We start from the raw sequence: 12,077 nt of genomic DNA, 5'->3' as shown, positions 1-12,077 counted from the left end.
GGCCTGGGGGGGGTGACCGACGGAAGGCGCGGCGGGGGACCCCGACCTAGCAGGTCCGCGGCTGTCAGAGAGGTGCCCACGCCCGCTCGCCTCCCCCTCCTCGCCCCCCGCGGCGCGGGTCTCGGCGCGGCGCCCCGCCGGGGTGCAGGGCGGAGCTAGGCTGGGACTGGCTGGGGGCTGCCCCGCCCGGCGCCGGGGCCTTCGTGCCGGCCCCCGGGGAGGAGTTATGATAATTTCCTTCTCATTAAGGCGCCCGGGTCCCCCGGCTATTGCCGGGACACACAGTGCGGGCGCGGCTTCCCGGGTCCCCGGCAGCGGCTTCTACGCGCGCGGCGGCCGCATCTACGCTCGCGGAGCCGCCGATGCGCGTCCAGTGACCGGGACAGCGAGGCCCTCGCGTGGCGGGGGCGGCGGCGGACGCCCAGCCACCGTGACCCCCATTTTGGATTTACCGCTCGGGGGGTGGGGGGAGCCTGGATTTAACTGGCGACTGTTTTGGGGGACGCCGGACGCCATGTTGTGGAAAATAACCGATAATGTCAAGTATGAAGAAGACTGCGAGGTGAGCTGGGTGCAGGGGCGCAGCCCGGCCCCGCCCGAGTCCAGCCCGGGAGGCGGGGACCCACCGACCGAGGTCCGGGCGCGGGCGCGGGCGCAGCGAGCAGGCACCAGCCTCTGCCCCTCGAGGGGACGGGGTCCGCTTTTGCGGACGCCCCTTGGTCCGTTTCTCCCGGGCCCTCTTCCTGAATCGGGCCCTTCCCCAAACCACCCTCCGGAACAGGGCCTGGAAGGAGACCGGCAGATCCCACCCACAGAGCTTACCGGTCGGTTTCGTGCGAAGCAAAACAGCCCTTCTTTCCCTTTTCTCGGAAGAGCGCCCCGTCTACAACGCCTAGACGTGGCCTTTACGCACGAGATCTCCGTCCCGAGGGGTCAGATGAGGCGACCTGCCGGCGACACCTTTGCAGAGTCCCCTCCGCGGCGGGCTTGTCACCTGCCCCGCTAACTCCTCGGGGAAACCAGAAAACAACCGAAGTTTGGCTCTCCAGAGAAGTGGGGGCTGGGGAGCGCCGGGGGGGGGGCGAGGCCAGATGGGGCCGTAAGCGCTCGGGAGTGCTCCAGCCAGTCCGACAGGTTGAGCTAGAGTTTCGGAGAGTGGGAGGGAGGCAGGCGGCGAGCGGGAAGAGGAAGACGCGGGCGGCGGGAGGTGTGCGCCCGGGCGCTGGCAGAGGGGAGCCCGGGCTGGGGGGCGACGGGGGCGGGGGGCCGCGCGCCCGCGGGACCTCCTGGGGCTGCCCCTGTTGGCGGGCCCGGGCACTTCCGCTAGGGGGCGACAGCGCCCGTTTCTCCTAGTTCCCCGCCACCCCTGTGACCCCGCGAACCCAGGGAGCCGAGTCCTTGAAGAATTAGGTCGGACAGCCTTGAGGCGAGGGACGTGCGCAGGCGAGGTTGCCCAATATTCGGGGTCCTTAGTTCTCCCCCTCTGCCCCGGTTTGTGGGGATCCTGACCGTGGCCCGGCAGGGCGGCCCCACTGGGTGTTCCCCGCTCGGTCTGGACCCGGCTAGCTGGGGCGGAGTGGGGTGGGGAGCAGCCCTGGCCGCGAGGCGTTCCTCCCCGAGTTCCTCGGGCGGCCTTGAGTGGCCGGCCCGCCGGGGAGCGTCACTTGCCCGGAGGTCTTTGTCCTGAGGGCGTGGAAGGGAGGGTCCCTGGGGCGGGGAAGATGCGCACTTCCCGCTTCGTGCGCTTTATCCGCGTCTGCAGCTTCCCCACGTTCTTTTCGTCTGGCGCCGCTGACATGTGCGGGCTAGTGAGTGAGCGCAGTCCTCACGGTGCCTACAGCATGCCGACTTCCTCCCCGGGCCCGGGCCTCAGCTACTCCTGGCCCAAGACGTGGGGTTCGGATCCGGCTCTTCAGAGCGCCCCGGGCGTCCGACCTCCCAGGCCTTCGCCGCCGGGCTTTGAGAGCGAGTTCTCCCAGGTCTTTCGAAGCCTCTTTCCTCCGCGGGCTGGCAGTTCGCAACGAATCCTCCGGCGCACGGCGCCTCTGGGTGCTCTCTGGGCGGAGGGCAGGCCCCACGAGTCGGGTCCCTGGGGACGCACGGCTCAGCTCAGGGGCTGCAGCCACTTCGCAGTAGCGGGGTTTCGTACTAGCGGGGTCTCTGCTTCTCTCACCCAGGATCGCCACGACGCGAGCAGCAATGGGAACCCGCGCCTCCCCCACCTCTCCTCCGCGGGGCAGCACCTCTACAGCCCCGCGCCGCCCCTCTCTCATACTGGAGTCGCCGAGTACCAGCCACCACCCTACTTTCCACCGCCCTACCAGCAGTTGGCTTACTCGCAGTCGGCCGACCCCTACTCGCATCTGGGAGAAGCTTACGCCGCTGCCATCAACCCCCTGCACCAGCCGGCGCCCACCGGCAGCCAGCAGCAGGCCTGGCCGGGTCGCCAGAGCCAGGAGGGGGCTGGCCTGCCCTCGCACCACGGGCGCCCGGCCGGCCTGCTACCCCATCTCTCCGGGCTCGAGGGTGGCGCCATGAGCGCCCGCAGGGATGCCTACCGTCGCTCCGACCTGCTGTTGCCCCACGCGCACGCCCTGGACGCCGCGGGCCTGGCCGAGAACCTGGGGCTCCACGACATGGCGCACCAGATGGAGGAGGTGCAGGTGAGCGGCGCCTCGGCTCTTGCCCCTCCTGCCCGGACCTGTTTGCCCCCCAGCCTCTCCTCCCCCCTGCCCGGCCTCCCCGGAACTTAAGGGAAACTTTGTCGTTTCTCCCCCAGAATGTCGAGGACCAGCACCTGCTCCTGCATGATCAGACTGTTATTCGCAAAGGTAGGCAGCGAGAGCAAACTTCTTTCCTCCCTGGGCCGCACCTAGCCTGGCAAGGTTGGGGGCGTTTGGTGGCCACCTTGGGACAGTTGTGGTAGGGAAGGGGCCGATGGAGGAGGGGGCGGGGGTTGGCTGGAGGAACATAGGCTTTTAGGAGAAAGAAGAGGGCATCGCTTTTGGAGCTAAATGAAAAGGGATGATGGTAGAACTCTTAGGATTTGTTACTGGATAGTGTTCTCTTGGAGACTAGGGCCCCTTGAATTTCATGGTGTTTTTACAGTGTTAGTCTTCCAGAGTGAGTTTTAACACTGACTTAATTTGGAAAAAAATCAGACCACACACCTTGGTTGGGTGGTTGATGCCGTGGCAGTTGTTGAGTGGATGATTGAATTTCCCGTTTCATAAATGCATGTGGCAAGGATCCCCAATTCTGACCCGCAAGAAGAGGTTTTGAAACAGTTTGGCCTACCAGATAGACAGCCTTCAAAGGACCGGAGTGGGACGATCTGCCAGAGTCTGGGTTTATGCAAGATAGTGGGGGAGGGGATTTGGAAAATTGGATGGGGGGAGGGGGAGTGTCTCAAGAAATTAAGTTACAGACTGAGGGATTGCCAGTTTGGCTGTTTTGAAGATGGAGTGGCCCTAAATGAAAGGGAGTTGTGGTCTGCTACTTGAAGTTAAACTCCTTGAAATCAGTTGGGAAATGGTTTTTGAAGAACAGCTCAGAAAATAAACCGAATTTCCCAGGAAACTTGTAACAGGGCAGGTTTGTTTGTATTTTTAAATTTACCGTGATCAGCTGCACCGAAAGGTTTCAGCAAAGGATCCGCGCGTGCCGGGTGATTTTGGTGGTTCTTAGACAGAGGAAGGAAAAAATCCCCGTGTATGTAGGATTGAAGCAGTCTTCTGAAAACCAGTGTTCTAATTAAACACATTTTAACAGTGGCTAGAAAATGAAAACCCTCCACGCTTGGGGTCATGACTAATTAGCTTTGCAAGGTGTTAACTTGTGAATTTCAGATTCGATTATCTTTGAAGAATTGGACTTAAAAAAAATCTGCTTGCAGTTTATGATGTAGCCCAACACACAACGCTGTTTGCTTAAAGAGCTCTTTCAGCTCGGGTTAGAGGTTTGAAAAGGTCCCTTTCTCGTAAACGCAGCTCTCGGGGACTGCCACGTCTAATCTTCGTTCACAGGTCCCATTTCAATGACCAAGAATCCGCTGAGTCTCCCTTGTCAGAAGGAGCTGGTAGGGGCTGTGATGAATCCCAGCGAGGTCTTCTGCTCGGTCCCTGGAAGACTGTCCCTCCTCAGCTCCACGTCTAAATACAAAGTGACAGTTGCTGAGGTCCAGAGGCGATTGTCCCCGCCTGAGTGCTTAAACGCCTCGTTACTGGGAGGTGTTCTCAGAAGGTACATGGGGGCACATTCTGGGCACGGTGGTTGGGTTGGTGTACAACCCAAAAGAACCAAGGAGGTATTTTTAACATTTATGTAACTTTCATACCTAACACTGAATTCTAATCGGCTCAGAGTTTTAGTACATTCCTTCTCTTTTAGAAAGTGCCAGATGCAGAAGGAAGTGCTAAAACACGCCAGCAAATTATCATTTGGTTAGAATTTGATTCCTTTATGAGATGGTGGCGTCCCTCTTAGGGGGAGAGGAGCTCCATGGGGTTTGCTACCCCAGGGGACTTGGGGGGCTGCCACAGGTTTTAGAAGTGAACATTTATCTGCTCCAGCATCCTTTACAATGTTCTGTGACTGGGGGGGAAAGAATGTTGCTGTTAAGAAAGATGTTTGAATTTTACAGGCATTAATTAAATGAGGGACTCCCTGTTTCACTTGATTGCGACCCACATAATGTAGATACTCTTGGACAGATTTCAGTTTTGGTAGCATTTGAAGGATGGAGAATATGAAAGTGTGATTTCTAGAGAAGAGCCACAGTTCACTTTTCTTTTGACTCAGAGCCAAATCTAAAAATGGAGGCCGGTCCTTGCGGGAGAAGTTGGACAAGATTGGGTTGAATCTTCCCGCCGGGAGACGGAAAGCTGCCCACGTTACTCTCCTGACGTCCTTGGTAGAAGGTCAGTGGGGTTTTGCTTTTGTTTGGTGATGGTTTAACACGTTGCTAGGTTGTTTGTGTCTTTAATGCTACTCTAAAGAAAAGCTTAAAAACAGCCCTGTCACCAGTTAAGAGATGAAAGTGATTTGTCCCGAGTTCATTGCAATGAATCACAGTAATTTTTATCAAAGAAGTTAACATTTAAATACCTGCCTGCTCAGCCATCCTGTTCTGGGTCCTCCAGCAAATCATTATTAAATAGAAATGGGTTTCCCAGACCGAAGAATTCATACCGTAGGGTGTTGGGACATTTCCTACAAGTGAACCAGTTTTTGAAAGATGCAGTCGATCAACGGGTACACCTTTCAAAAGCTGGTTGGTTATGTATTGGTGGGAAGAAGCCCCGTTTCTAGCTTTGGTAGCTGGGGAATATCAGCATCGTGGTCCCTGAAGAGAAAAGCCTTTGCATACGCAATTCACAAGTCCTTTGTTCATTTCCCCCATGGGAAAAAAAAAAATTAGTGGGGCCCCCTCTCCCCCGACCTAAAATAGTAGGATGTAACATTTTCATTTATTGAATGGGCCCCTACCCCCAATCTGGAAGGGAGCCAAGAATGCAATTACAGCCTTTAAAAAATAAAGGGGAGGGGGCAAGGGAAAAGTGAAATATATATATTTTTTAGAAAAACCAGCTCATTGTTGCCCAGTGGAACGTGGGGAGGCTTCTCCCGAAGCCTGGAGCAGCCTCCAGCCCTTGCCCAATCAGCAGGGCGCTGGGCTCCGGCTGAGGGCAGGGGGAGCCAATGAGGGGTGGTCTCCCGGCAGCCAGGCAATCTTTTGAACACTGTCTGTCCCTGGTCTCATGGCGCGACTGCGGTGCCGAAAGCGACTTGGCAGAGCCCCGCTCTACCTTTCTACGGGTGTCTTTGGGGGTCAGGGCCAGGAGAAAGGAGCTGCCTGTTGGAGAACAGCTGTCCTGCATGGAGAATGGTGGGTTCTGCGTGCGTGGCGCCTAAATGGGGCTCCGCTAGGTTTTCTGACCAGCCGGGCGGGGGTGCTTGAATGAGAAAGTGTGTGCCAGAACAATGGTTCTCAGATTCTGATTTAGTAAGTCTGGGGAGGCAGGTGGAAGCCTGGGGGTGGGCGTGGGAGGGGTGCCACTATCTGGGTTTCTGCAAAGCTCTTGCCAGCCGCCCACGGGGCAGCCAGGTCCTGGCATCTCTGGTCAGAGATGAGCCCCCCTGGTTTTTCCTCTCCCTCTCTTCGTCCCATGATTGGGACAAAAGGGGGTGAGTAGTCCAAATCGGTAGTTGGGGCCCTAAACATTTCCAATGGAAACGCATGCCTTTCTTTTCTTAAACATTCTAGAGACTTGCCTCCTTCAGGAATGGGGCACCCTAAGTTAAAAAGAAAGTTCTACGTCAAAGACTTCATCCCAGTTTCATAAAGAGAAGTGCCCCATCGGCTTTTGTCAGAGATGCTTGTCTTTAGCATTTCCCTTCCCTTGTGTCCACAATGAGAGCTTTTATAATCCAGAGAAAGCATGGGTGTGTCAAGAATCTGAGTTGGGTCGAAGACTGGTTAGCACTGTTGGAGGACAGTGAAAAAATTCAGGGTCTTTTTTCCCCCACACATGGTAGGATTTCCTCCTCAGTTCCTAGGGGAGTGAACCCAGGGAGTTCTATTTGCTCGCCGGATTGTTTTCCTGGTGTGTAATTTCATTTTAAAATGCAGAGTGACTGGGGGGCCGGGCCGTCTGGGTTTGCAGAAGAGGAAAGGGAGACCTCCTGAGTCTGTTGCCATGGCTGATTATTCTAGGGGAGGCTGTGCATTTGGCTCGGGACTTTGCCTATGTCTGTGAAGCCGAATTCCCCAGTAAACCAGTGGCGGAGTATCTAACCAGACCTCATCTTGGAGGGCGGAATGAGATGGCCGCGAGGAAGAACGTGCTTCTGGCGGCACAGTGAGTACCCAGACTTGAAAGTGATGGCTGGATGCCCTCATGTCGGAGTTGGGGGGCCAGTGTAGTCCCCGGGGCTTGGGAAAGGAACCCGCTCTTAAGTAAGGGTGTGGAGCGAAAGGAACTGACAAGAGGGCTTTTTTGGACCCGTCAGATGGGTTAACTCTTCGGGAGGATTTGGAAGAATAAATAAAATGAATGTGTTGATCAGCAGTGGCTGTTTGGAGCTGCTCAGTTATTCAGCTCAAAGTAGTTACACTACCCATTCGTTATGGTGTCTCCATATCTTACAAAAATGTGTTCAAAACAATTTGTTTTGTCACATCCAGTAAAGATTGGGTGCCTTCTGCCTCCTGATAAGATTTTTTTATGCTTAAAAAAAATTTTTTTTTTTAACGTTTATTTATTTTTTGAGACCGAGAGACTGTGAGTGGGGAAGGGGCAGAGAGAGGGAGACACAGAATCCGAGGCAGGCTTCAGGCTCCGAGCTGTCAGCACAGAGCCCGACACGGGGTCGGAACTCAGACGGAGATCATGACCTGAGCCGAAGTCGGAAGCTTAACCCGCTGAGCCACCCAGGCGCCCCTTCTGTTTTTTACATGTCACGATCCAGTTGGATTTGTAGGAGACGTGTGGACAAACTTTGTCTCAAACCCTGCTTCATGCAGCTGCAAGGTTTCTCCTAGAAAGCCGACAGTGAATGGATTTTAAAATGACGGTAAAAGGGGCCCCTGGGTGGCTCAGTCTGTTGAGCGTCCGACTTCGGCTCAGGTCATGATCTTGCGGTTCGTGGGTTCGAGCCCCGCGTGGGACTCTGTGCTGACAGCTCAGCGCCTGGAGCCTGCTTCGGATTCTGTGTCCTCCCCACCATCTCTGCCCGCCCCCCCGCTTGTGCTCTGTCTCTCTCTGTCTTTCAAAAATGAATAAACATAAAAATGAATCCATAAAATGACGGTAAATGAAGCAGAAATCGTACAGTCAGGAAATGGGGCAACGGTGAACCAGGGTGTGCAAAGGGCGAGTTTCGGGGCAACGTGATTCTCCGTGTTCTTGAAGAAACTGGTACCCGAGCTGCGCCAAATAAAGGGCTATCCCGATACCTCTGGGCTGGAAATCCGGGCTCCACCTCTTTCAGTAGTCCCGGTGACCTTGGCGTTTTGACGGGGGTTAATCCTGTTACCTTTCCTAATTGCAGTGAGGATTAAAGAAGATAGTGCTTGATGGAGTTTAGCTCCGGGCCTGGCGCAAAATAGGTGCTAAGTACAATTTAGCTCCACTGTTAGTATCAAAGTCTGTCTGTTTCTCTGGTGCGGCCACGTGTTCTGATTGCCTGCTGGGGTGTCCTCCTTAGGGCGATTTGGCTCTGTCCCCTTTACCTGTCAAGAGCCAGACTGAGCTCACAGGTATGCGCTGACTGTCTTCACAGGCAAGTGTGTAAAGAGTTCACAGACCTTCTCAATCAAGACCGAACGCCCAACGGGAACAACCGACCCACCCCGGTCTTGGAGACAAACATCCAGAACTGCCTGTCTCATTTCAGCCTGATTACCCACGGGTTTGGCAGCCAGGCGATCTGTGCCGCTGTGTCTGCCGTGCAGAACTACATAAAAGAAGCCCTGATAGTCCTAGACAAATCCTATATGAACCCCGGGGACCAGAGTCCGGCTGATTCCAGCAAAACCCTGGAGAAAATGGAGAAGCTCCGGAAGTAAGACGGGAGTGAGCCACGGGGCCGAAGAGTCTGGAGGGAAAAGGGCCTCCGAAGGCGTTCTCGACCCGGACAGACTGGGAACCCCTCTTGCCTGGGGACAGTTGGTTACCCACCTTCCCATTAAAAAGGCCTCCAGTGATTCCTGGATCGTTTACGTGCCCTCCTGGATTCCTTAGTGTTATTTCTGTAGCGCTGAAGTGTGCGTCTCCTTGACTCTGGACAAGTCACTGGAAGGTGACAAGTATTGTTTGATTCTTTTGAGACCCATTGTTTTCTCTGAAAGTGGTGCTACAAGTTTTAGAACCTTTTAAATCCGTTCCCCGGGCTCACGAGAAAACCCACACGCGTAGCTGTTCAAATATCTGATCGATGGCCATTCACATCAACGGTAACTTGCAGTGTTAAGGTAATGGTTGGCTTCTGGCGTGCACTAAAGATTTATCTAAACAAAGTATTTATCCGGCTTCTAGCTTCTTGAGATGTCAAATCCTGCATACAGTAGGAAGCAAAGATCCTCTCTGCTCAGCAACCAGCTTATTAATAGCTGGTATTTGACACACAAACCCCTTGTTACAAGGGGCTCTTTGGGTTTTTACGAAACTTGTAGAAATGAAGCCTGCTGATGATTTTGTGTTTTCTTTTGCTGTCTTTTTTTCTTTTTCTTTTTTTTTTTTTAAACTCAGAGAGTTAACTCTTCAAATGGGAGACTCGGAAATGACATGTTCCTTTAAGGTACTGAAGCTTTATTTGCATATTTATTTCACATTTTGGTGTTTTGAGTAAACTTGAAAAGGGTAGGCATGAAGCGTTTTTTTTGTTTTGTTTTGTTTTGTTTTTTGTTTTTTTTTTTTTGGCTGCCCGCCACCACCATGTCCCATAGGAGGCTCTGTATTTTGAGAAAACTGTGCGTTGAGTGTACAGATGTTATTTATGCATAATTTAATGGGGTCTGTAAATATGGGTGCACTTCCTGAGACTTTTTGACAAATGGGTTCGATTTTAATATTAACTTTGAAAGGTGATGGGGTAATCTAAAACACTAATTTAGGCTTTATTCATAGGTACGCAGGGTATTAAGAATTAAGAAGGTCTGGGCTCTGTTCTTGATGCGGAAGAGTCTATTTAATTGAAACTGTTCAAAAGCAATAACTTTGGGTCTCATTCCCATCATGCTGAACCGGAAGATGGGTGTGCGGTACCGTGTGTGGGGGTGGAATGGAGGCCTGGAATTGAACTCCACGTCTGTAAACGTCCCCCAGATAATTATTGTGTATACGATACCTGTATAATAAAAAGTATTCTCGATAGAAGCCGTGAAAGTCGGGTTACAACTTGGTTGTTGTTGTTTTTTAAGTCTCTAGGATGAGTAGAATAGTGGCAGAGCTAATTTATGGTTGGCCGCGGCTCGCGGCTTAGTTCATGGGACTGAGCAGGGAAGGTGTGTGCCAAGGGAAGGCTGCAGAAGTTTCATTTTCTGTCCCTTGCAAGGCAAGACGGCTCAGCCACGCTAGGTCTTACGGTCTTAACGCCCATGGGCCATGGGCGGCTCACAACTTTGTGTAGTACCTCCCTCCTGCCACTAGGGCGGCCGGGCCGTGCGAGAGTCCACAGTTTCGGAATACCAGCTCCTGTATAAAGTGACCTTGTTAAGAAACACTATGGTGGAGTCGCCACCCCAGAATTTGGAGATGGAACTGAAACTGACGGTAGGTCATCTTGGGCGCGGATCCTTCTTGGGAGGATTTTTGCGTTCAAACTCAAGCAATGGAAACTGTAGGCTTTTCGTTTTCGGTTCAGTGAAATTCTCCATCTTGGCAACAGGACCGCGTGCATCTATCCAAAGCGCCCCAATCATTTGGTCCGCCTGGTGCGTCGGAGGTTGGGTCTCCGCACTCCACTTGGGGAGAAGAGGCTGGCCGAGCTTGTGTACTTGCTGGATGTTTGTGAGGATCTTGAATGTACTCCGCGGGTCCTTGATTTCAAGTTGAAGTGGCCTGGCGTTTCCTCCAGGAAGTGAGATGTTTATAGTTTGGCAGGAGGGGCCGGCCTTCAAAGGGAAGTTGGGAGCGAAAGCATTTTCCACGTTGGATTAGGCTGTTTCTTCAACTCCTGCTTCATAATCCTTGATTTATAACTCCCTACCAAATGCTCAGCAATTCCTGATTTAGTGCTGGCATTGGATGTTAAGTCATTTAAACTCTGCCAACCTAATACTTTGCTCTTGGCAGCTTGTCCTTGGCCACTGAACGTTCCCATTAAGTTGGATTTATCTGGTTGATATGTCAAGTTCACAATTGCTTTGCTTTAGAGGAGTAAAAAGAGGTCTTGGGTTGGCAGTTATTTTCTCCATCAAGATGTGAGACCTTGGGTGTTAAAAGGAAATTACGGGGCAAAGGGCTGAAGGAGAAGGGACTATTTTCTTTTCGACATCTTAACCTGCTTTTGGACTAGAGTCTGGCTTTTAGGAGCCCTGCCCAATCGCAGTGCAGACAATGTTCTGGAAACGCCCCAAAGTCAACCAAGGATTGAAGTGAGTCATAAGCAGGGCTTGTGCCTGGCTCACTGCTCAATCGTCCTTTATCCTGGTTCCCACCGGAGCCCACAGATGGCCACTGGGTCCCCTGGGTCCAGGACACCTAATAACAGGTTTTTCTTTCAACACCTCTGAGCTGATGCCATGCCAAACAGCTAAGTCTCCCCAACAGGTCCCTATGGAAACTGTGGCTGCCTCCGCTTTGCCCTCAAGCTCCTGTTTGTGAGAGGAAGGGCGCCCTGCCCTTGGACTTCCAGATCCAATGGTAGACCGTTGCTCCTTACGGGCTGGGGTGGTTTCGCTGCAAGCCCCATGACCGTGAGGATCACATTTCTTTCTCCTGTTCTTCTCCCTGTGGCTGTCTGGCTGACAGATTGAGCTTGCTTTTACGAAGGCACACGATGCTGCAAAGTCTGCCTTCTGGGAGAAAAAATGAAGATGCTTTTCTCCCCTGTCATTGTCTGAAGACACGCTCCTGTCGAGCGTTCCACGTGGGACAGACTTCTTAGCAGGACCGTGTGTCTGGTGGCTGGAGACTTGCCCATCCAGGTGTCTGGGGCCGTGACGCCCTCCTGCCTTGCAGACCGCGCATTTACAAGTTCTGTGGAAGGTCAGAGAGAGGGTGTTTTCAATTGGACTTCATGGTTGTCTTATCTTCCGTGTGCGCACAGTTGAAGTTGTGGGTTAGGAGAGGGACGAATTAGTCTGTTTCTCATTTGAAACGATTCCATCACAATGACCATCATTTTCTGTTCGGGGGCGGGGGGGGGTAGGTCTAGCGTCAGGGTAAATTCTGAGACCTTAAGTTCCTGTATTTCAGTGTTGAGAAACAAAACAAGCGAGGGTCATGGATGGGTGACAGATAAACTCCTCAGGGCTTGGCAGTGGTGGGATTCCGGGCCCCCCCTGCCTAGTTCCCCCCCCCCCCCAGGGGACATGTCAGTTTCCAGCCGTTGTGAATTCCTGTAGCGTTTCT

At 53.3% G+C, this 12,077-nt stretch overlaps 1 protein-coding gene across 2 annotated transcripts; it reads left to right on the top strand.

Annotated features, from left to right (window-relative positions):
- Positions 1–514: 514 nt before the first annotated feature.
- TFAP2C (transcription factor AP-2 gamma) lies at positions 515–9,170 on the top strand. Of its 2 annotated transcripts, none has more exons than XM_030308951.2 (7): positions 515–562; positions 2,178–2,663; positions 2,780–2,831; positions 4,026–4,242; positions 4,801–4,919; positions 6,716–6,860; positions 8,284–9,170. In XM_030308951.2, exons 1-7 carry the CDS (start codon positions 515–517, stop codon positions 8,567–8,569), a joined length of 1,353 nt encoding a protein of 450 aa, XP_030164811.1. In that variant the 3' UTR covers positions 8,570–9,170. The 2 variants fall into 2 exon arrangements, with proteins under 2 accessions (XP_030164811.1, XP_030164810.1); XM_030308950.1 differs by lacking the exon at positions 515–562 and adding an exon at positions 1,722–1,979.
- The last annotated feature ends 2,907 nt before the right edge of the window (positions 9,171–12,077 follow it).

The sequence above is a fragment of the Lynx canadensis genome, chromosome A3 (genome assembly GCF_007474595.2).
Source record: "Lynx canadensis isolate LIC74 chromosome A3, mLynCan4.pri.v2, whole genome shotgun sequence".
In the NCBI taxonomy this organism is placed as follows: domain Eukaryota; kingdom Metazoa; phylum Chordata; class Mammalia; order Carnivora; family Felidae; genus Lynx; species Lynx canadensis.
This window is presented reverse-complemented; position numbering and strand designations above follow the sequence as displayed.

What these genes read in the sequence shown, in the direction of transcription:
- TFAP2C (XM_030308950.1), top strand. Translation starts at nt 1,722, where the DNA reads ATGCGCACTTCCCGCTTCGTGCGCTTTATCCGCGTCTGCAGCTTCCCC. An exon ending in TCAGACTGTTATTCGCAAAG is followed by an intron (nt 2,832 to 4,025) that starts GTAGGCAGCGAG and finishes CTTCGTTCACAG; the next exon opens with GTCCCATTTCAATGACCAAG. An exon ending in CCTGACGTCCTTGGTAGAAG is followed by an intron (nt 4,920 to 6,715) that starts GTCAGTGGGGTT and finishes TGATTATTCTAG; the next exon opens with GGGAGGCTGTGCATTTGGCT.